Source organism: Bufo gargarizans, chromosome 8 (genome assembly GCF_014858855.1).
Source record: "Bufo gargarizans isolate SCDJY-AF-19 chromosome 8, ASM1485885v1, whole genome shotgun sequence".
Classification (NCBI taxonomy): Eukaryota; Metazoa; Chordata; class Amphibia; order Anura; family Bufonidae; genus Bufo; species Bufo gargarizans.
Window position 1 is genome coordinate 35,474,561 of NC_058087.1, and position 25,619 is coordinate 35,500,179.

Sequence of the window (25,619 nt, forward strand, 5' to 3'; positions counted from 1 at the left end):
CTTTTAGGGTACCCTCACACATGGCAAAAAGTTCAGCCATAAAAAAAGTTGTGGATTTGTTAGTGTGGATTACGGTGCGGATTTTGTTGCAGATTTCCTGCATGAGAATCTTTCTATTGATTTCAATGGGAGATTTACTCTGCACTGGAAAATGCAGCGCAAAAATTTGCAACAAAATCCGCGCTGATTTTGTAGCAGATTTTTCTGCAGCATTTTACACTGCAGAATAAATTTCCCATTGCACTAAATGGAGACATGATCATACAGGAAATCCAAAACATAACATAATTTGCGCTGCGCAATACAACGCAGGGGTAGACAGTTTTCATCCCCATAGGATAACACGGGGGAAGTCTTGAGTTTGCAGATTTTCTGGCGGAGTTTTCCGTCACGTGTGAAGGCACCCTTAGGTGTGGTTGAAATATGATCTTACACGAGGCACATTCCAGAAACAACCAACATTTTGTGACACTATTTATACTCATACTCCAATGTGAAATGAATTCCACTGGATATCCTCTAGCCTGATAACTGAGGTATAGATTTACAACCCTATAGCTGCCATAAAGGTATCATTTTACATCACACAATCCCAAGTACAGCAACTGCATAACATCCAACGTAGTTGATTGGTGCCTGTATTTCAGAACTACATTAAGAATTTACATTATGTACATATCTCATATTGTTAACCTGTGACGCAAAATAAATTTATAAAACCAAAATAAATAACCATAAGAAAGAATAGAAAATCCCTATATTTGCCACAGTAAATGCCATCAACAAGATCACTGATCATTTTTCTTTCCCTGCTCAAGTGCGCCGTGGCTCCAGCCGATGTGACATTTGAGATAGCGTCCTCTGATTGTCAATCACGTTGAACTGCCGCACATAATTCCGTATGTCCTGGTGATTTTTACTAACAAGTGACGCCTCTGGACCTGGGGGTGAAGACACATATTTGTATTAGTTTGTAATGGTTAATAATTGACTTCATGACTAAGTACCCTCTCACATGCTATGATGACACTACACAGTTCTACACCAATTAAGATCAAGTATTCCTTGCACTATGGGTTAAGAACCAAGGCTATGGGTGTTGCACGACAGCTGCAGCATGTGGAAGGATTTGCCCAGCACCCTGGACTGCCAGTACTTTGGAGTGGAGAAGAAGTATAGTTGAGCTGGTGTCACTGAGTGATTCCAGCTCACAGTGCTGAGTTCCAGTTTCTGCCAAGAGTCCTCAAAGGTATTCTATTAGCTGGGGGCCAGGGGCAGTTGCTCTCACTGGAGGTCTGTGGCTGCAGTGGTTCTGAGGGTCTGTAGTTGCAATGTTACTCAAGGTCTCTGGCTGCAGTGATTCTAGGCATCTGTGGGTGCATTGTTGTTAAAGGCCTGTTGCTGGAGTGGTTCTGGGGATCCGTGGATGCATAGTTACTGAACATTTGTGGCTGCAGTGTTTCTGGGCGTCTGTAGCTGCACTGTTATTAGACGTCTGTGGCTGCGCTGTTACTTGATGAATGTGACTGGAGTGTTTTGGGGGTCTGTAGTAGCACTGTTACTCCAGGTCTGTGACTTCAGTGGTTCTGGGTGTCTGTGGCTGCGCTGTTAGGCCCCTTTCACATGGGCGAGTATTCCGCGCGGATGCGATGCGTGAGTTGAACGCATTGCACCCGCACTGAATACCGACCCATTCATTTCTATGGGGCTGTTCACATGAGCGGTGATTTTCACGCATCACTTATGCGTTGCGTGAAAATCGCAGCATGCTCTATTTTATGCGTTTTTCACGTAACGCAGGCCCCATAGAAATGAATGGGGTTGCGTGAAAATCGCAAGCAAGTGCGGATGCGGTGCGATTTTCACGCACGGTTGCTAGGAGACGATCGGGATGGAGACCCGATCATTATTATTTTCCCTTATAGCATGGTTATAAGGGAAAATAATAGCATTCTGAATACAGAATGCACAGTAAAATAGCGCTGGAGGGGTTAAAAAAAATATAATAATTATTTAACTCACCTTAGTCCACTTGCTCGCGTAGCCCGGCATCTCCTTCTGTCTCCTTTGCTGAACAGGACCTGGGGTGAGCATTAATTATATGAACAGGACCTGTGATGACGTCACTTTACCATGGTAAAAGATCATGTGATGGAACATGTGATGACCGGAGTGACGTCATCACAGGTCCTGTTCATGTAATTAATGCTCACCCCAGGTCCTGTTCAGCAAAGGAGACAGAAGGAGATGCCGGGCTACGCGAACAAGTGGACTAAGGTGAGTTAAATAATAATAATAATTATTTTTTAACCCTTCCAGCGCTATTGTACTATGCATTCTGTATTCAGAATGCTATTATTTTCCCTTATAACCATGTTATAAGGGAAAATAATACAATCTACAGAACACCGATCCCAAGGCCGAACTTCTGTGAAGAAGTTCGGGTTTGGGTACCAAACATGCGCAATTTTTTTCACGCATTACAAAGTTTAGCACTCACGCAGAAAAATCGCGGGTGTTCCCGTAACGCACCCGCACATTTTCCCGCAACGCCCGTGTGAAAGAGGCCTTACCTGAGGTCTGTGGCTGGAGTGGTTCTGGGCGTCTGTGGCTGCGCTGTTACTTGAGGTCTGTGACTGCAGTGGTTTTGGGGCTCTTTAGCAGCACTGTTACTCCAGGTGTGTGGCTGCAGTGGTTCTGGGGGTCTGTGGCTGCGCTGTTACTTGAGGTCTGTGACTGCAGTGGTTCTGGGGGTCTGTGGCTGCACAGTTATGTGAAGACTGTGACACCAGTGGTTCTGGGGGTCTGTGGCTGCGCTGTTACTTGAGGTCTGTGACTGCAGTGGTTCTGGGGGTCTGTGGCTGCACAGTTATGTGAAGACTGTGACACCAGTGGTTCTGGGGGTCTGTAGCTGCGCTGTTACTTGAGGTCTGTGACTGCAGTGGTTCTGGGGGTCTGTGGCTGCACAGTTATGTGAAGACTGTGACACCAGTGGTTCTGGGGGTCTGTGGCTGCGCTGTTACTTGAGGTCTGTGCCGGCAGTGGTTCTGGGGGTCTGTGGCTGCACAGTTATGTGAAGACTGACAGCAGTGGTTCTGGTGGTCTGTGGCTGCACAGTTATGTGAAGACTGTGACACCAGTGGTTCTGGGGGTCTGTGGCTGCGCTGTTACTTGAGGACTGTGACTGAAGTGGTTCTGTGGGTCTGAGGCTACACTGTTACTTGAGATCTGTAAGTGCAGTGGTTTGGGGGCTCACACATTCTGTACATCAATCGAAAAGTTTAATTAACCCTGATCTAAGCCCTACAGAAAAACGTATTGCACTAGTTCAGAGACGTTGCTGTTTCTGGGGGAAATGTTTCACTGGTGCTTGTTTTTCCTGCACATACTGAAATCAAGGAAATCTGGCAATGCTGTGGAGCTGAGAGCCGAGAGGATAAATTGGGGAAAAGCCCTTATGGAATATCTATGAGGAGTGGGGTTGTTTAATCTAGAAATCTCTGTTAAATATGACAAACTGCCAATAGTGACTCACAAACACAACCAAACGCCATCCTTGCTCACCGTTTGTGGCTTACCTTCCAGAATTGTTTGTTGGTTGGGATGGGGAATTTAGTAGCTTTTGTTTTTCTGGCTGGTATATAACAGAACGTACGGTAATGCTCTAATAAAAGCCTTGTAATATAGCAAAGTTAAATCATAAAATATAGTATTGTGTGTAACCTCTCATTTTATTTACAGATCTGACTTTGCAAACGGTTACTGGAAACGTGACTTGCTTGTCTGTTCTTGTACAATTTATATTCAGGACTGCGTCTGTCCAGCCAGTCATTAGACAATCACAGAAGCATGTTAAGATGGCAGGCTAATTAGGATTCTAACAGAAAAAGTGGCTGCCGCACAGATTCTGAAGTCATTATGATAAATATGGAAATTGTGTCGTGTAATATTGTGTCTCTTGCGCTACAATCATACAAAATTACTTTGATGGAAAATGCAACTTACTAAAGGGCACGCTCCGACAGTATCTCATTGTCCTTACTGTATTTGCAATCATGCGCTGCAAAAAAAATAAAAAGTCATTAAAAAAAATTCTATATAAACACTAAAAGTGACATAATTATAACATTGTGACATCTGGGTAAGTGGTGCCTAAATCATAAGGATGCCAACAAGCCAACCAAGGTTGTAAAATGCTCCAAAATAAGCACCAATGTCATTACCAATATCAGTGATGCCCCATGTAAAGACTGCATCCCGGGGACCATGCATTATAAAGTGTGCTGAGGTCTACAGGAGAAGGGCTACAGAAAATGAGGCAACGCCATTCTGCCTGGGCAGCCCTCCCGGGACCAGTAGATTTGCTGTTGGGGGGTTGAAGGACCTGTGATGATGTCATCACAGGTCCTTGTAGATGCACTTTGCAAACCTGGGAACTACACCATTCTTGGTGCAGTTCCTTTGCTAGATCATGCAGGACCCGTGATGCTGAAGATGATGTCATCAAAGGTCCTGGCAGATGCACTGTGCAAACCTGGGAACTACACCATTCTTGGTGCAGTTCCTTTGCTAGATCATGCAGGACCTGTGATGCTGAAGATGATGTCATCACAGGTCCTTGTAGATGCACTTTGCAAACCTGGGAACTACACCATTCTTGGTGCAGTTCCTTTGCTAGATCATGCAGGACCTGTGATGCTGAAGATGATGTCATCAAAGGTCCTGGCAGATGCACTGTTTTAACCCGAGAACTACACTATTCTCTGCGCAGTTCCCTTGCTAGATGTTCAGGACCTGTGATGACATCATCAAAGGTCCTATAGCTTTCTTCACTGACGATAGGAATTTAGACTGAAGATGGACGGGAGGCAGTATTGAAGGTAATTAGGGGGCGGGGGCTATCCTCCACTGCGTGTCCCACTTCCCCACGGGCCCCATAGAAGCTGTGTGGTCTGCCTGTATGGGGGGTACGCCACTGGATATAAGGCAACCATCCTATAAGTCAATGTTTGACCCTTTAAATAAGCCTTAAGACATGACTCTGATATTAAATAAACCAGCACCTAATTTGCAGACAGCTGTTTCGGGGTGATTGTTCCTCATTAGTGCGGAGCAGAGAGCACTGGCTTAACTGGGTGAGAGGCCAAGTCAGGATTTTGGGGGGGGGGGGGTACTACTATCTCTAGAGTGCTTTAGGCCTCATGCACATGACCGTTCCTTCTTTTTTGTGGTCCGCAAAACACGGAAGCCGCCGGTGTGCCTTCCGCAATTTGCAGAACGGAACAGGCGGCCCATTATAGAAATTCCTATTCTTGTCTGCAAAACGGACAAGAATAGGAAATGTTATATTTTTTTTTTTGCGGGGCCACGGAACGGTGCAACGGATGTGGACAGCACACCGAGTGCTGTCCGCATCTTTTGTGGCCCCATTGAAGTGAATAGGTCCACACCCGAGCCGCAAAAACTGCGGTTCGGAATACGGACCAGAACAATGGTCGTGTGCATGAGGCCTTACTCTGATGTTTTTTAGCGGTAAGAAAAAACTGACAAAATTTGTGTGTGGATCTCGTGAACTTCTGATCAGAATGATAATACTGCAGCACTGGTAAACTAGGACACACTGCAATTAATGGACTTAGGCTACTTTTACACCAGCGTTTTTGCTGGATCCGTCATGGATCGGCAAAAACGCTTCCATCATGATAATACAACAATATGCATCCGTTATGAACAGATCCGGTTGTATTATCTTTAAAATGGCCATGACGGATCCGAAAGTCAATGGAGGACGGATCAGTTTTCTATTGTGTCCGAGAAAATGGATCCGTCCCCATTGACTTTCATTGTGTATCATGACGGATCTGTCTTGCTCCTCACCACATTGCAGACAGAAAAAGTCTGCTTACAGCGTTATTCTGTCCGCGATGGGGACACAACCAAACGGAACGAAATGCATTCTGGTGCATTCCGTTTCGTTCAGTTCTGTTCTGTCCCCATTGACAATGAATGGGGACAAAACAGAAGCATTTTCCCCCGCTATTGAGATCCTATGACGGATCTAAATAGCATAAAGGATAAGTGCAAGTGTGAAAGTAGCCTTATTTTATTTCACCTTTAATTTGAACTTGAAGACAATTTTCAGCCAAATAACTGAGCTTTTCCCATGCTGACCTGAGAGAGTATATTATGCATACAGGAGGCGTAGTTGAAGGGGTATATGAAGGGTAACGGTATATGAAGGGTACGGGAATGTAAAAGTATCCAGTTTCCTCGTATACTTTCTATATTAATTTCTCATGGTTTTCAATAGCAGAAGAAGAGGTCATTCAACTTGCTGTTAACCTTCACTGATTTCTTCCAGTGGATATCACTTTTCATTATGGAAACAATAACCATTATAGGCTGAAACTGGAAAACCCTTTAAAGGGGCATTCTGACCTCTAGGAGAATGATGTGGCTGCAGAATGTTTGTAGTACACTGCCCCTTTCAAAGTTTTTCCTGCATGTCGGAGTTGCGGGAACCCCGACTATGCAAGGCGATGCATCACGTTTTCATTCACTTTTTTGTTATTGCTTGTTATTTGACCTTGCTTGATATTAGACACTGTTTGGCATTAGTCACTGCTAGTCTGTGACCTTGCCTTTGCCTGCTGAAATTATCTCCTGGTTTCACTCTGCTGTGTATTTGACATAGCTTTTGGATTCTGATCCAGTCCAGGTTTTGACCTCTTTCTGTCTTACTACTCTTTTGCCCCATTTGGTTTAGGCCCCAGCACTTAATCAGGTCAGGGACTGTCGCCAAGTTGTGGCCCACCATTTAGGGTGGATCGTGCAAGTAGGTAGGGACGGTAGCGCGGGTGAAGTACAGGGCTGCACTGTTCCCTACCCTTCATGACAACTAAGTTTTGGTGAATACTTTCTCTTTATATATCTGATTCCCAAGCCTTAGGCTGCAAAAGCCACGTGCATGGATCCGAGAAGGGACAGAGTCCCTAAGGTTCCATATTACGAAGCTGCAGGAAGCTTGTGAACTGCTCTTTGTGGCCTCCAAAATGGCACCTTATTCTACCCTGGAAGTTTCTAAGGGAGAAAACTTTCATAATATGGCATATGATAGAACATGTTTCCATATAAATCTGCGAGAAAAAATGCTGTCTTCCTCTGTGAGGTATAATACAGGTCTACAGATATCTATGAAAGCTGACCAACACTGATCCACACTACGGCCATGTGTAAGGGGCCCTCACAAAGATTTTCCAATCAGTCCCTGTATTACCCAGAACTGCTGCTTTGTCCTTCAGATCAAACATATTTTCTCATACTCCACATTTATTTTTTTCTTTTAACATAGTAATTGAACTTCTTTTTTTGCTCAGAATCAGGACCGGTAAAGTAATGTTCTGTTTCTGGCAAAATAAATGTACAATTATACATAAGTGTTCCTCACTTGCAAGTCTTTAATTCCATCTGTTCTATTTTCCACGCAGCTAATTATAATAACATATTATATAACTACTTGCTATAATATCCAGCAGCTGTTGGTATCAGACAGCTATTTATAACGTACATGGAGACCTGTGTGGGGAACATGGCACGGCCCAGCAGAGGATCGTCCTGCGACATGACCTCATAATTGTTATAAATATTCACTAACTCACTAAGGATATATCAGATTCATTGGTGTCGGGGTTAGAACGTGACGAAACGCTCTACAGTTCTGTAAATGCCCTCAAGATAGAAGATGAGAAGTGCTAAATCCTTGCTGCGACTTGTATACTAGAGAGGGCAGGGATGACAGTCGGAGATATTTTTACCATATAGGTCACTACAGAACCTAATAGTTTAGCACTCTTTAAGGCTGCCTTCACATGTGGCAGATTTAGTTGTAGAAAATTAGGCTACATTTACACGACAGTTAAAAACGAATGCAAAGTGGATGGAAAACGGGCATTAAAAACAGACAGGCAGACAGAAAATGGATGCACGCATGGATGCAAAATGTCCACGAAAAATAACAGTTTTTAATGGTCGTTTTTTTTCACTGTGATGTGAATGTAGCCTTAAAGGCGGGTGTAGACAGGCCGATGGAGTAGCAGATTGTCGGGAAGGAAGTGTTCCTTTCTGACAGTCGGCTGCTTGCTCAGTGAAGGAGACCACTGCATTTACATGCAGCGATCTCCTTCACTGTATGAGGATAGGGGATTGCCATTGCGATCCCTCGTCCCCATACAGAATCATGGTTTCTGGGATGCAGATTGTTGTTTAGACAGCACGATCTGGTGCGCATAAATAATAATTGGTGGAGCCTGAATGAACGACAGGATCACCTGATGAACGAGCGTTTAGATGGCCAGATTATCGGAAATGAGGCCTCAAGAAAAAATAGCAATACAGATAAATGTTCACATCTATCTTTGAACTCCATACCGTTTTAGGATAAACATTCTGTGCTGATTGATTTCCTAATATAGCTTTATAGCAGACTGACTGCCAAAAAAAGGGGTCAGTCAGCACTTCCCAATGTGCAGGTGCACGCTGCCATGGCTAGAAACAAACAGAAAAAAAAAAGACAATGCAGCAGCACTCTGCAAACACAAATAAAGTACAATAATGCCATAATTGTAGAAAACATTCTGGTGCTAATGCTTCGCTTATTTTGCAAATTTGAGTTTCTTGGCAAATACATTTGTACAGAATTATTTGGGCCCGTCTGCCAAACGTCAAGGTGATCTCTATAAGACTTAAAATTCAGGGAGTGCAGGTTCCACTTTGCTTTTTACTATTTTTGGTGCCTAATAAGCAGAGTGGACCCAGCATGCACGTGGAACCTGCACTCCCTGAATTTTATGGTGGCCATTATGGCACATAACAGGTAGGATTTAGTGTTAGGTTCCCGCCTTATAGAGATCGCCTTGACATTTGGCAGACGGGCCCAAATAATTTTGTACAAAATATAGCATTAGCATTAGGGATCGACCGATATTGATAATCTGTGAACTTTCAGGCCGATAGCCGATAATTTATACCGATATTCAGTGAATTTTCATATTTTTATTTTATTTTAATTCCTACACAAATCTGCTGAAAATGAATGTTTATTGTGAACGTGTATTTTTTTTGTAAATCCTTATTTTTTTATTTTATTTATAATTAATATTTTGGTGTGTGTGTTTTTTTTTTTTTTTTTTAACTAATTATTAGCCCCCTTAGGGACTAGAACCCTTGTCCTATTTACCCTGATAGATCTATATCAGGGTGAATAGGACCTCACACTGTACCTGCGGCTCTGTGCACACAGCATCAGGGATGTTACCATGACAGCCAGGGCTTCAATAGCGTCCTGGCTGCCATGGTAACAGATCAGAGCCCCAGCATTACACAGCTGGGGCTCCAAACAGAACTGCCAGTGAGGAGGAGGGGAGAGGGGACTTTGTGGATACTGCCACCAATGATTAACACTGGGGGGCGCACTTTGCCACCAATGATTAATACTGGGGTTTGGGGGGTGGGGGGCGCACTGCGCCACTAATGATTAATACTGGAGTTTGGGGGGCACACTGCGCCACCAATGAAGATAGCTCATTAATTCATACACAGGAGGCGGGAGCTGGCTGCAGAATCACATAGCCGTCTCCCGACCTCTATGACAAGTAGCTGCGATCTGCGGTAGTTAACACCTCAGGTGCGGCACCTGAGGGGTTAACTACCACAGATCGCAGCTACTTGTCATAGAGGTCGGGAGACGGCTATGTGATTCTGCAGCCAGCTCCCGCCTCCTGTTGAATTTGAATGAATGAAAGAGTTATCTTCATTGGTGGCGCAGTGGCCACAGCCCCTCCCCTTTTCTTCTCCTCCCTCCTGTCATTGGTGGCAGTGGCCACAGCCCCTCCCCTTTTCTTCTCCTCCCTCCTCTCATTGGAGGCAGCGGCAGCGGCAGCAGCAGCACAGGGGGGAGGGAGACACTGCTTCCTTCTCCCATGTGCTGCTGAGGGAACACGGAGAGCACTGACAGCAGCGCGATCCTTGTTCCCAATACGTTATCGGAATATCGGCAAAATAGATGCCGATACCGATAACGTTAAAAATCCTGAATATCGGCCGATAATTTCGGTAAAACCGATAATCGGTCGATCCCTAATTAGCACCAGAATGCTTTCTATAATCATGGCATTATTGTACTTTATTTGCGTTTGCAGAGTGCGGCTGCATTGTCTTTTTCCTTTATAGCAGACTGTACGTTGTATTTCTCATGCAGAGCACCAAATCCCCTGCAAAGCCATAGATTTAAAACACTACATTCTGTCTGTCTGTAGTCACCACTAGAGGGAGCCTAGGAGGAATCTGCATATTGTTTTACATATAAGTAGTATACAGGGAGTTCTTAAGCTCCCTCTAGTGGTGGCTGGAGCTACTCAGCATGTTACTGTATATTCCAAATACTGGTGCACTGTATAAACATATATTAAGAAATTATTCAGCACAGATTTAACCTAATCTAATCTTTTATAAAAAATAGTTTGTAATGTTGATTTGCAGACAAGCATAAATACTCTATATGAGAAACTAACAAGTAGCAGATCTCCAGAAGGAATTAATCCTGGCAGTAAGGTAATTAGAATATTTAAAACAATATCAACTGGTTGTAGGGGGTAAAAGCAAAAACTCAGAAGACAAAACAAAAGAAAACTTGTTTTTAAAAAACATCCTAAAACCCCCCAACTAATTCCACAAGGGCCTGTCACCCAACGCAATGTAAGACACTAACGTTAGCTTAATGAGCCAAAGAGGTTAAAGACATGTTTAAAGTTAAATATTTCAATTAGAATTCATTTACATAATGACTTTACTTAAACTGTGATTTAGCATTACAAATGCGAGCTGCTCACAGATGGGATAGGACAAATATCTTGGAATAAATACTTTATATTGCTGTGCTTAGTATAAGCTGTTTATAGTTAATCTCCTGGGAGGCATATGTTACAACTGCTTTCTGATATCAGCAATAATACAATCCACCTTCCCGGGGACACGGAGTACATTCCACATTGTCCATACACAGGCAACAGACAAAAAAACAACAACCACCTACCATTTTCTCAAAGTTTATCAGATGGTCAATAAAAGTTTTATTCCCCTCATGGGTAAAAGTCATGTCTGTAAGAAATGTAAAAAGAGAGATGGCTAAGAGATGTAAGTGAGGTACAAATCTATGACAGCACAAGTATAGACCAGCCATGCTCAACCTGCGGCCCTCCAGCTGTTGCAAAACTACAACTCCCAGCATGCACTAATAGCTGTAGGCTACCCAGGCATGCTGGGAGTTGTAGTTTTGCAACAGCTGGAGGGCTGCAGGTTGGGCAGCCCTGGCATAGACAGATCATAACAATGTGACTTTAGATGATATATATTGATTAATATTAGATAGGCAGATACAGTAGATTGATAGATAGTGTTGATTCTATGGATTTATTTTAAACACCTGTTTTGCTTGAGCTCAGCTCGGGCTCTGGGAAAAGTACTTAAAGGGATTCTGCAGCTTCTTACTGATGATCTAGCCACTGTTTCCCACAGGCCCAGTAATGTCACAACTAGTAGCACTGGCCGGGACGCAGCTAGCCCTATTGAAGTGAACAGAACAGTGCTTAGCCGTGCCCAGGCCAGTAATACTAGTCATGAAGCCACTTGCCTGCAGTAAACAAAAAGGCTGCGGTGCTATTTCCAGCGTTGCTGCCTTTTCAAACAGCTGATCGACAGGGGTCCTGGGTGTCAGACCCCCGATCATCAGTAAGAAAAAGACAGAAGGGAAAGGGGGGTGGCTGCTTTAGCTGCTCATATCTTCTGATTGGTAGCAGCTAGAGTCATGGGCCTGGTCTTATTCCAGACTTTCATACAAGACAAAAACACCCCCGTTGCTCCTAGAGGCTCATTTGCATATATTAAAACTTAATTTTTCTCAGCAATGCGGACACATATGAACATGGGACCAACACAGATGTCTTCAGCTGCCAAGCGCACATGTAACAGGTCAGCCAGTGTCATAGGCCTAAGTCTGCTGACAACGCAGGAACATCAGATCTGTGGGGACTCTTTCCACACCCAATGTCAGCTGATTGCACATGGGGTGGTGCTGCAGGGAGTGCTGACACCCCTTCATGCTCCGTACTTTACTTGCTGGATTAAGTTAAGGATAGACCATCAATTTTGTGGCCCCAGAGAGACACTTTAATTAATATGACTTCAATTGCAAAGTCCACATTACTATTATATACTGATTGTTAAAACCTGGTACAGAGCATGTTTGATTACATTTGCCATTCCATAAAAGCAGGACATTCATACAGGACTGAACTGTAGCATTATAATAGAGAATACGTAGTGTATTTTGTGTAGCACAATAGGGTACATTAGAGATGAAACTGGTTGAATTTGCTGTATATTTTTGTTTTTTACCATGTTAAAGGGGTTGTCCAGGATTAGAAAAACATGGTTGCTTTATTCCAAAAAGAGCACCACATCTGTCCGTGGGTTGTATCTGGTATTACAGCTCAGATCCATTGACGTGAATGGGGCCCAGCTATAATACCACAAACAGCCATCTTTTTCTAGCCCTGGACAACCACTTTAAATACCAACTAAACTGAGATTTGACATAACCACGAAAAGACAACATAAATTGTGTTATCCATTCAAAAGAGAAAAAAAACGTTTGTATGGCTCTTTCTATACACAGAAGATGCCAATTGTGGCAGACTCCGATCCCGTAAACCACCTACCAAAACAGCAAAAATGATCATGGAGGAAGGGTACAACCTCACCAATGCATGGATCCAAGTACATAACATGCATCACAACAACATGCCTATGCCATGCATTACCCAAACTCCACCAGGTTTCTACCTGCCACGCAAAACCTGGTCCACGCTAAACAGGATCAGAACCAAGCATGGGAGGTGCGCATACCTCCTACCTACACAAATGGGGCAAACAACCATCCCCACTCTGTGATTGCGGAAATAACCAGACTATAAAACAAATCATAGAAGAATGTCCGACAAGGTCCCATGATGGCAGCCCAGAAGATTTCCTGATGGCAACCACTGACTCGATTGAATACATAGACAAATTGGATGTTTGTCTATAAACGGACAAAGCCTGCTTTGTTCCACCCTGCCCCACCTACATATTCATTCTGCTTGATCATTGTCACCTTATTTTGCTAAGTGTTGAGTTTATGCATGTGTATATGCCTATGGATTTGCTTATGCATTTTTATGTGTTGCTAATTTTAGTGTCTATGCCATACGATAAATAATAAATAAATATCCATTTCTTACTTTATTGAATGAAAACCATAACAGTTTCACAGACACATGGGTATGAAACAGCAGCATGTGAAGGAATACTGCTATTTTTATACCCATGTGTCTGTGGGACTTTTATGGATTTCATTCAATAAAGTGGCTAAGGCAGGAATGGAGACTTACTGGAAGTACTCCACTCTGTGGAGACTTATTGGCAATGCTGCATGGGAAACTAATATGCAAAGAGGTATACCCCAAGGAAAAGAAACAGTGCCCCCTATTGGAAGTGGCCCCCAATGAGTCAAAATCTGACTTTCCAACAAGCCTTGGCATTTGACAAGGGAATATAGCCAAGCCAGATATCCATCCATCGAACACGACAGCTTTTACAGATGGATATCTGGCTCGGCTATATTCCCATATCAAATCACAAGACTTGTTGGAAAGTCAGATCTTAACTCATAGGGAACCACTTCCAATAGGTGGCGCTGGCGAGTTGTTATCTTTCTTGAGAGATACTTCTTTGCATATTCAACAAAGTAAAATTAGGATTTTAATGAAGTGATCCCACACAAATGTTTATAGAATTAGAAAGGTAGGTACATGAAAAAAATGTATTGAGGGTAATATTCTTTCCAGTGACTGTATTTGTGAGTTCTAACCTCACTTCTGATCCTCGGCTGTGTCATGTGACCAATTCTCCAACTGTCACATGAGAGGAAGTCTATTACTTCTCTCTTCATTCCTATGAGACTGACATGGAGGCTCCCATTGGAATACATACAGAAATTGGCTTCCTGTCCACATATAATGTGATGTGTTATTTGGAAAGTTAGAGTGCTGGTCACATGACACAGCTGATGATCAGAAGGAAGGTTATAACTCACAAAGGCAGTCACTAGTACAAAAATTACCTTCACTACAACTTACATCATGTACCTTTCTAACAGGTCAGAGAATAAAATATTTTGTGGGAGTGCTTCTCTAAATGGTGAGTGCCATACGAACATTTTTTCTCTTTTGGACGAATACTATTAGGTCTATTTCTGTTATTTAGAGCACCACCATAGCATTGTTTGGTGGACTACATGTTCAATAATTGATCAAGCAATTTAGTAGGTTGAGGGTGTAGTGTCAATTATTTTAAACGGTTTTGTATTGAACTATATATGTGAGTAATATTGTATTATCACTGTTCAAGAAAAAAATAAATAAAATCAATCTATATACCCATATCAACACTAAATTAAAACAGTAAATCACCTTTAATGAGTAAAGGTGTGAAAGGAATGATTGGCGGTTCCAGCTTTGCTATGGTCAGCCTATATGCTCGGTGATTGCGAGATGGGTCCTTGAAGATAAAGAAATAAATATTAAAAACACAATCTTTATATTAGATCTAAGTGAAGAGGATGTATACACTAAAGGAGATCTCTGCATGTAAATGGTGCAGTCTCCTTCACTGAACGAGCAGCTGACCGTCGGGAAGGAACGCTTCCTTCACGCCAATCGGCTGCAGAATCGTCCCGTCTAAATCCACCTTTAGGCATCTTCGATTTCAATATAATCTGTCCTTTGTTCTCATGGGAGATAAGTCACTGCAAGAGATGTCTGGCAGCAGGTTACTTCCCTCTCTCCATTGTGGACATGTGCGTATTTGGCGTGCATGTGTATGGAGGAACCATAAGAAATAGCCATTGGCCACCTTAAGTGTGTGATCTAAACTTGCTCATTTCTAAAAATGGGTAAAGTTGGTCATAGACATAAAATACTTGTCTGCAAAACATTGGCAAAACCAGACAAATCTGGTGAAATTTGCTCTCAGTCCGATGTACGTGGTGGTCATACAAATCGGAGTTACAGCAGATGTGACTAAAGTTGGCTGATTCTTCTAGTGATCTGCAGAAAGCAATCTTTTGTCTATGGCTTACCAAGCATGCATATGCTCTTAAAAAGGCGAGGAGGAATTAGCTGCTGCCAGAAACCTCTGGTGGTGGCTAAACTTCATTAGATAGTCAGCCGGGATGAAAACTAGCGGGTTCAGTCAACATTAATCTAATGTATATGGCCACCCTAAGACCAAGTATAATAAAACCTGTGTGTGTTCCTTTTCTTTCCTTCTTATAATGGAAGAGGGTGAAGCAGTTCATTATGTCCTCACACTAAAACAAAATATTTCGTTCATGTCACTGAAATCTCAAAAAACTATGGAGCACAAACACTATAAAACACATACTAGCACACACTTTACTTACCATTAAATTTTCAAATTCTGCATAGATCTTCCTGAATTTGCTTGGAAGTTTCTACAATACATAATCAGTATTTATAAGGGAGGACTAAGCTTTGTGACTGTTCAATACCTAATTATGAAAAGATACTTTTAATTACAAATAAAACATCACACATAGAAAAGTAAAACACGTTACTAGATAATATTGTAAATTATGTGGTAAGTTAACCCTTGCTGGCCCTCCCAATCTGTTCTTAAAGGGGTTGTCTCCCTACAAGGAATGGCATTTATCATGTAGACAAAGTTAATACAAAGCAATTACTAATGTATTTTGATTCTCTATATTGCCTTATTTGCTGCGTGGATTCACCTTTACATCACATTATACACTGCTCGTTTCCAGGGGTTTTGGCCACCTCTACAGAGCAGATACAAGGGTCTCTCAGGGTCCCGGCCACCAAAAAGGCCAGCACTTTATCCTATAGTGTGCAAGCACGGCCACCGCAGTTGGATTACAGGGTGGTCGTAACCCCTGGAAACGAGCAGTGTATAATGTGATGGAAAAATGAATGAAGCCAGCAAAGAAAGCTATATGGACAATCACATGCATTAACTTTCTCTACATTTGCTGTAGTGAGACAACCCCTTTGAGTCTTTTATGTCTCCACCATTTCTGGGAACAGGGTAAGGCTGTTCAGCTGCAAATCAAAGGCATTTATTAGGGTCCCACATTACCCCAAAAATTACATATCCTGCTGTATTTTACTGGAACTCATGTGCCTGTGGTGGTCGAGCCCCCAGTTATTGTGTCAGACTCTGAGAAAAGTAGAGGAGTCATATCAATCCTTTATACTTTCTCTCCTTTTATGATTCACCCCTGATTTTGGCACCAGGAAACCTGGCGGTGTGGCCGTGTCACGGATCAGCGGGTGTGAACCCACTGTGCCACTAACTGGCTATACTCTGGAGGGGTGTGTCTAAGCAACTACATGATTTTTACTAGAGCCTCAGATGGTGAGGATAGACTTGAGCAGTTAGAGTAGTTGCCAGGGACTACTCAAGAGCAATCCCCGAGTCAGTGGCAGCTGGTCCAGGCAGACCAGGAGGTACCCGAGTAGGTACCAGAAGTACAAGCGTAGTCAGGCAGGCAAAAGTTCAGGGCAGGTGGCACAGGAACAGGTCAGGCAATCCGGATCGGCAACAGGAGAGTCAAGGCAAGCAGACAGGGATCAGACAAGAAGCAGAATCCAGGAACAACGTAATAGTCAGGAGCACACGTGAGTATCAGGAGCTTAGCAAACACAAGGACCTTGATACTGAGGCATTGGGAAGGGGGCTGAGCCACTTTAGTACCTGCAGGAGAGCCTGGGTTGGTCAGCGAGGTCACATGACCCAACCCATGCAGCCCAGGAAGTGATTTGTGCTGCCCCTAGGGCAGTGTAACAAGAAACCAGCATCAAGCATGCTGTGGCCGGGGCTGAGTGGAACCTGTGGAGCGGAATCCTCAGCACCACAGCACGTACAGCGACAGAGCCCAGGGCTGCAGAGGTGGACGCAAGGATCACCGCTGAGCATGGTGCCCAGGACCACGGCGGTAAGTGGGGGAACAGCGGCGTACAGCAGCCGCTGTTACAGGCCGTACCCTAACAATTTCTTCAGTAACTAATTGCCAATAAGTGAATGCATCTGTAAGTAAAGTTAATACATTATGAAAATGGCACAGCTATGAGCCTGTATGTGACATATGCCTCCTAAAAAAAAATGTGGGTCCTATTTCTTCAATTTGCTGAGAACAATGATAGCATTTATTACTAGTCCTAGACCTCTGTCCACCCACATCATTCTACAGAGCAGTGCAGTTTATGTAGTATACTGACATTTCCTTATGTTTTGTAGCTTTATGCCTAAGGATACAAAGTTTAATCCACCTCTGCTGGAGATTTATAATTACAATTGAATCTATTGTCAGCGGTACTGTCTCATCACCCATAAGTCCAGGATCTGTGCCAGATACTTCAAAATTAATTTGCTAAAAAAGTTGAGTTAAATAATTTAGTGCGCTTTGGGAATTCATTAATCTACGGGACATTGACTCAGAACACACTTCAATTAGTGCAGAATTCACGTTTGAGAACATTACCTACAAGTGCACTTTATTCTCACACAATGCAGTTACTGCAGACCATGTGATCAATGGCGTACAAAGAAGACAAGTAGACTTGTAAAGAAATAATAGAAACGAGGCCGCACCAACCACACTTCTAACCACCTGCAGCAGGCGGTCCATCCACTTCCATGACTCGGGTGCGTTTTCCACTTATTTGTCTGAAAACATTGCAGCTATGGAGATCACATTCCTGTGCAGTTTATCACTAACCATTGAAAGGGGGAGGAGACAAACTGGGAATAAGCCCCATAGCAGCTGCATGGTCTGCCTCTATGATATGTACATTACCTTTACATACAATATTATACTAACCTGTGCTATACGGTGTATAAATATCGTCTTCCCTTGTATAAGCAAACTTATAATTATAGATAGCAATGTATACATTCAGAGAACTGCCCATAGGCAGATGCCTACTATTTTAAGAGGAAACCGAACAACCCTTGGGATCCGCCTGCAATAAAGAACTGGTAAGTACTTACCTGATATCCTATGCCGTCACTCCGGTTCAGCTCTATCTACCTATCCGCAGTGGTGATGTCACCGGTAGCTGGTCTTGTCGGGTCCATTGCTAAGGCCACATGTTGCTGATGTGACATGACCACCGCAGCCGGGTAAATAGAGCCTGCCGGAGAATTATCTGGTTTCCTCCTGAAAGTGGACAACCCCTTTAGGTTACATTCACATCTGCGGTAAACAGATCTGGCAGAGAACAGCTTGCCAGAGTTCACCGGATCTGGCATTGCCAAATGCTGCTGCTCACCGCAGGACTCCATAGACTATAATGGGATCTGGCGCGGTTTCATCCCTTTTCCAGCATGAGTGCCAGGTTTCGGCCAGACAAAAAATGTTGCAGGATCCCCATCAGCTCCCATTATAGTCTATGGGGGAAACTGGCACTGCCTGATACGGTAAACTGCGGCAAGCTGTCCTCTGCCGGAACAACCTGCCGGATACGTTTACCAGAGAGGTGAATGTAGCCTTAGGTACACAGCAGTATTATAGAAGCTCATGGTAAGGGGCCCAGGATCTCTGTTGCTGTGCCACCATAATACCAGCCATTTAGTACCCAGATACTGGGCCTCTAGGCATCAGGTTAGTACATCACATTCCAGCTTTGTAAGTAGTTGCAGGGCTTTTTGGATTCCCCGCTGAATACGGTGTTAATAAGTTGATGATAATAAACTCTGCCGTGTTTCTTAAAATTAATATAAATTGGCGCAGTTGGTGTACGGTTAATATTGATATTTGTAACCTTGTTGCTGTAACTAACTTGTGCCATAAACAAAAACACAATTATTATTTTCTGATTTGCCAAGTGCAGAAAAAAAAAAAATTGCATTCTTTATGCGTATGCATCTGTCAATGGTAATTGCATTGTAATATTCACAAGCCAACTGTGAAAACATTGAAATACTAATCACATTGGCATTATGACTTATGAGCAACAATCAGTGCGATCAGTAAACATTTTCCCATCTAAATTGTCTGAGCAATAATTGGGGAATGAAAACTAGTGCAAATGATTAGAGAGCAGATCCAGGAAAATATGGCATCTCAGAACTAGGGGGAAGATAAAAATGACAGGCAAGCAAATCGGATTCTGCTCATATTATTCTGCAAGGAATCAATTATAAAAGCTGTTTTCATGCAGATGAGAAGAATATCAAGAGCTGGGGTGGCTAAGTTCAGCCTACCGGATGTTCTTGCTGGTAAGAAGCACAGTTCTGAAGAGATAACACTGCAGATATTCGTTCCCGTCTATTCCACATACTTTAGGCTATTGGAAATGTTTAACTAGAACTATTAAGGGGATGCCCACAGAGAATGTGACTTTAGAGAAGGTGATCTTTGATAAGCAGCAGGCGCTTGATTTAATAAGTGGGTGTGTGTCCTCCAGAGAGAACAGTTTTGCTGCGCTCCGGTTCAGGATCCTTGACTGCTCTTCATAGGTAATAAGCAAGTGACTGCATGTGCTGAATTCATTTTAATAGTAATTCAATGACTGTAAATGCATTTTTCACTGATATCATCTATGTTGTGGTAGGTAAAGTGACACAATAAAACTATGATTTTCCTCAAATATGGTCATTAAAGGGGTTCTCCGCTTTGGATTGTTTAACTACTTGCAAAAATGGTGCTATGGCAAAAAGCAGAGCAGCAAGCAACCCCTAGTGATCAGCTTTAAAAAACAAACAAAAAAAAAAACTTGGAAACCTGGCAGTGGGTGTTCAGTTTTCCCACAGCGCCACCATAGGGGAAATAAAGCATTACACAGACATCCCAGTGATTTGAAGGGAACCGTGTAATGCAGGTCCTACAGATGAGAGCAGATCTTTGCAACTGTTCTCAACTTTGGTAAAAAGATAAGGATCATGAACAGAGGACTTACCTCTAACAACACAGAACCTAACAGTGTGTATGAAAATGGGTTAAGTAAACTGGACCCCCTGCCCCTTTAATGGCATTTGTTGATGCTGCCTAGAATCTGATCGATTTCATTCTAGACCTGGAATATGACTAATAAAATATTCCAGCCAGAGATAGATTATAGGGAGGTTAACGGGGCTTCTGTCCATACAATTCCACCACCTAGGGGTCACCACCAGACACTCCTGGGCACAAACATGAGAGTTTGGACCGGCCAATGTATATGAGCACTGTAATATATCTATACCGTTTGCCCTGGGGCTTCCCCCAATCAATCTATCCTTTAAAGGGTTTTTCCAAGTTTATAAGTTATCCCCCATCCGCAGGATAGTGGATAACAAGCTGATTTCCTGTTCCCCAGTTATGATGGAGCAGCAGGTCATAAATGCGCACTGCCGCTCCATTCATTCTCTATAGGAGTGCTGGAGATAGCCGAGTACAGCACTCGGCTATCTCTAGCGCTCCCATAGAGAATGATCTGAGTAGCTGGGGTGCATGCTCGCCCTGTCGCTCCATCATAACAGGGAAACGGGACCCCCAGTCAGTTCAGAACCTTTTGAGTGTTCCCTTCAGCAAGTGATTCATCCTGCCTTATTCCATCTCAAGCAATTCCCACAATTTTTTAACTATATTTTGCATACTGATTTCAAACATATTTTTGCACATATTAAAAAGGTATATATCATTTTTTTCTCAATGTCATCTTCCAGAAACGTTGAGCTGAGGAGCCAGTCCTCCTTACATCTACTTACCTCCCATGTTAATGACAGTCGGCTCACTGCCACGTTACTCAGTCCCATGACAATGGCGAAGAAAGAGTTTAGATTTTTGTACTCCTTGCAACTGAAAAAAATATAAAAAATGATAAATTTTAACACTGAATGATAGCAAAAATAACATAAGATGTGTGATCTATGGAGTCCCACACTGAGGAAGACTTCCAGTGGTGAACCCAGATTACAGTTTATTCCTATAAAAAATAAAAATAATTATGTATAGAGAAATTTTACTCCACAAGAAGGTGAGGGGAGAGGGCAGGGACATAGCTATAGGGGGTGCGGAGAAAGCAGTCGTTACTGGGCCCAGGAACCTCAGGGGGCCCAAAGACCCTTGTGACGCATAAGAAGATGTGTATGGTGGTCAAGTTACACCCCTAGCTAGAGGGAAGGGGGTTAGGTCGTTTCAATTTTGCCTTAGGTAGCATGAAGGCTATATGCTCTCCTGCCCCTAGCCACAAAGCACTGAGGGATGGGGGGCCCAAGCTGAACTCTTGAACCAGGGTCCATGAGCCTTTAGTATGCCTAGGTCAGACATAAGACCAATGTAACAATAAGAAAAGGAGACGTCCCTTTGGGAATAATGTGTAGGGAAAAAAAGAGGTCACCCTCAAGGGCTAGCGACCAGTTCTCATTTGATGTCACTCCATTTTTTTAAATTTGTTTATATAATAGTGCATTTTCAAAACGAAAATGTATTTAAAATTTTCTTTCTTATATCAGTTTATTGACCCCTATCTGCATCGTGGAATAGTATAGCACATGAATTAGCCATTTCTGGGTAATGCATCCATGGCCTAACTGAAACATGGCATTAGTCATGTGACATCCCACAAACATTCAGTAAGCAACAGTGTTACATGGCAGAAACCATTGTAGCCATTACAACAACTACTTCACTGTATGTGTTTACATGGCTGCCTGTTTAAATGTGATTTGTAAAAATGGCTGCCTGTCTCTAGGTTGCCAAGTTGTTAATAAAGGTAACTGTAAAAAATAAACAAATAAATTACGAACTCAACATTTTGATCTGTCAGCAAAGGATAGTGAAGGGCTACAGATGGAGCTGTCAGAGCAGCTTCCTGACGGATTCACTGTGAAGTAAATGCAACTGTCTGCAAATGCAAAGTGAAAGCTGTAGAGGAAAAATTGTTGATTTTTTTTTTTAATATAGACCAATTGAAAAAAAGGATTCCTATCCCTGAATAAGGAAAATGCAATAATAAAAAAATGGCAACCAAAGATGTTCATAGCCATAACAAGTTATAAAGTAATTAGTCTTATTTTAATGTCTTGAAAAATTGATATATTGAGCAACCAATCTATATTTGCTTTGTTAAACTAAAACTGAGCACGATCCTGTAAATTACGGCCTAAGTTGTAGAAGAAATCCCGTGTGAGGTCGCTTTAAGAGAATCAGCATCGAAATAGGGTTTGATTTATGCCAACTCGGCTTTTGTCTCCTTAAATTTGCGCTTTGGAACTCTCGGTGGGAGCCCCCAGCACTAAAAGGTACACTTAGCCTTTTTTTATTTTTAGCCCCGCGCAAGGTCTAGTAAAATAAAAGTAAACAGTTACCTTGGTTCTAAGACTAAATTAACCACATTAGAAGGATAAAAACACGACTTCAGCCAGACTTACTGGGCTGCTGCACTTAGCGCTCTGTCTTTTTGTTTGCTGTGCACTTTCAAATTTCTGTTTAAGGATTTTTTTTCTCTGAATTCCATTGTCTTTGGGGATTGTTATATTTTTAATTGGTCGTAATTAAGTATTTTCCTGGATCCCGCTGCGGACCGTGAACACATTTTGAAATTTATGTCTTTAAAGGATTTTTGTTTCTTTTCAGTGCCCTGCTGCTTTTTGAGGCTGTAAACGGTAGAAGAAAAACACCTTTAGTATTTTTTTTTTTTAATGCAATTGCTGAAAGGGAAAAGGATTTTGAGACGGGGGAAAAAAAAAAAAAAAACAGCAGCCTGCTAACCAGCGGGCGTAAATAGACAAGCCATAGGAGTGCAGTACCAGGCTGTCAGAGGCCATGCTGCTGGCCTACTGTGGATATGCAGTCAGTCCCTCATCTAAACAGAAACAATTTTCTGGAGGCCGTTGGAAAAAAAAATTCACTTAGATACCTTTATTAAATAGTCGTAAATGGCCTTAATGCACAAAAAAGCAAAAGTCACTTAAAATATAAAACAGATTGGATATTTTTTTTTTCTTACACTTTTGAAAATTGCCTTAAAAAGTACTTACTGGGCAGCAATTTTAATAAATTTCTTCAGGAGTTGTACGCGCTTGCTGAGCTGAGGGCACAGGCAAATTTCGGTCACAACCCAGAATTGGATTTCATTGAAACGTCTCAGGAAGAGGTCCAAATTGGCTGTTGTCTTTTTAAAATTCTGCCTTCCGAAGGTGTGATAGATCAGCTCCAGCTGCAGGCAGGAAACGTTTAACACACAATTATCTCCAAAGGATATGAAATGTATAATTGTCCTCATTATGATATTGGGATGTTTTTAGTTATGACATATAATCAGCAATTCTAAAAGACAGTACCCATAATACTATAACACAGCAAAAGTAGGTACAAAGGATGTAATCAAATCAAGGGCCTATAGGCAGCTCTGCTATACCATGGGAGAGTAGATCTAATGGCAAATCAGCTTCATACTCGCATAGCTCATGCTTTACCAAGCTCCAATTTGATTCTATTTAAAATGTTACTCCACCTAAATTCTATAACTTCTTTGTGCATCATGGTTTTAAATTTTAGTTAACCAATGCTATGCTTTTACCAGCCTTCTTCTTATGTCATATTGTTGCTATACCAATCATTAACCATGTGCACTGTAATGGATGTGTTCTTAAAGGGGTTGTCTCACTTCAGCAAATAGCATTTATCATGTAGAGAAAGTTAATACTTACTAATGTATTGTGATTGTCCATATTGCCTCCTTTGCTGGCTGGAAACGAGCAGTGTATAATGTGATGGAAAAATTAATCCAGCCAGCAAAGGAAGCAATATGGACAATCACAGTACATTAGTAGGTGGCTTGTATTACCTTTCTTTACATAATAAATACCACTTGCTGAAGTGTCACAACCACTTTAAAGGTTAGTGATACCTTTAAGGCAATTTTGTATTTATAAATTTTGGGCTAAAAAATAAATAAATAATTTTTTTCAATTGGACTTTATTTAAAATGTTCTGCCTTTTTTTAGATACAACAACTCATGTATTGCTCTGATCTCCTGACCTCAAACACTCATTATAGCTAAAGTCTTATCAAACTGATAAGAAGCTGTGCCACTAGGATCAACCCTATTAAACCAGGTATATAGCATGGTAGGGTTGCTGTAGCTGGGTAAAACAATACCTGTATTTTTTTTGTAGGTGACAGCGTTGTTGCAAAATGTTGCCTTTTTTTTGTAGATGTTTATGCAAATGAGGCATTGGAGCACCAAGAGACAGGCTTATGTGGTTTATACACCACTCCAGCGACACCACGGGTGCTCCAAATATGCCCTCCCCATGTTTCCCTTAGATTGACAGCGCTAGACTTCTAGCACTGAGTTCTCGCTCCTGCGCAATCGTTAGCTAACATAGTGCGTGTTTGGAGCACCAGGGGCATTGCTGGAGTGGTGCTTAAACCGCATAAGTCCGCCTCTTGGTGCTCCAGTGGCTCTTTTGCATAAAAGTGTACATTTCTCCACAACGCTGGCACCTACAATTTTTTTTTAAAATACAGGTATCGTTTTATACAGCTACATCAACCCTAGCAGGCTATATGTCTGGTTTAATAGGGTTGATCCTGGTGACACAGCCTCTTTAAGCCATTTTCTTATCAGTTTCATAAGACTTTAGCTATAATGAGTGTTTATGACAGCTTGCAAACAGACTGATTTTTAACCCTTGTATCTCAGAAACGGCTGAACATTTAAAATAAAGACCAATTGAAAAAATGATATTAGACAAAAATGGGTAAAGTGCAATCGTGAAAAATGCTCCAGAAAGTGTACATAGCCTTTAACCAAATTTAACAAGAAATGCTCAAACATAAGTAATAGAGATATCCACCATTTTATTAAAGGGGTTGTTCAGCCTTTATTAAGTGACAGCCTATTCTCACGATAGGCCATTGCTAGCTGATCGGTGAAGTCAAGGTGGACTGAGGATAGGCCATCACTTAGTAAAGGCTGGACACCCCCGTTAATTTTCAAAGATCTCTGGCAAAATGTTTTTGGTGCAGTGCTGAAAATAATAAAATATTGCAGACATATCATAGATACATTCCGCACACCTCGTGAACGCAGTTGAAGAGGTCCCAGTCATGGATCGTCATCTGGTAAGCTAAATCCTTTGAACTCATAAGTTCAAATGTTGACATAGTACCGGTAGATGGTCCTTCCTGTTCTGTAAGTGGTGTCTAAATTACACATAAAGAACATTATGGATAAACTATGACACAAACCCATTACATGTTCAATAAGTCAATATCATGAACAATATTAGATAAAGAGGACCTGTTGCCTCTTGTCTTGTCTGTAATAACAGATCTGGAGAATCATTTCTTATGACTCTATGTTGTGTTGTTCTTCTCCTATTCCTGCTAGAAGTTTATAAATAAAGGTACAGATGGGTGTTACCAGTTGGAGTGTGTCCCTGCACAGTCTGCCACTGGCAAGACTGATTGCTCAATGCTAGACTGTGCAGG

At 42.2% G+C, this 25,619-nt stretch overlaps 1 protein-coding gene across 1 annotated transcript in view; it reads right to left on the reverse strand.

Annotated features, from left to right (window-relative positions):
- Positions 1-246: 246 nt before the first annotated feature.
- RAPGEF4 (Rap guanine nucleotide exchange factor 4) overlaps positions 247-25,619 on the reverse strand; it is a 198,720-nt gene continuing 173,347 nt past the window's right edge. Inside the window, exons 22-29 of the mRNA XM_044303173.1 lie at positions 25,206-25,331; positions 23,158-23,336; positions 20,884-20,974; positions 15,557-15,607; positions 14,565-14,652; positions 11,090-11,154; positions 4,006-4,060; positions 247-941 (exon numbers count right to left, since the gene is read on the reverse strand). Of these exons, the coding sequence (XP_044159108.1) occupies positions 814-941; positions 4,006-4,060; positions 11,090-11,154; positions 14,565-14,652; positions 15,557-15,607; positions 20,884-20,974; positions 23,158-23,336; positions 25,206-25,331 (783 nt within the window). The 3' untranslated portion in view covers positions 247-813. The remainder of the gene's footprint in view (positions 942-4,005; positions 4,061-11,089; positions 11,155-14,564; positions 14,653-15,556; positions 15,608-20,883; positions 20,975-23,157; positions 23,337-25,205; positions 25,332-25,619) is intronic.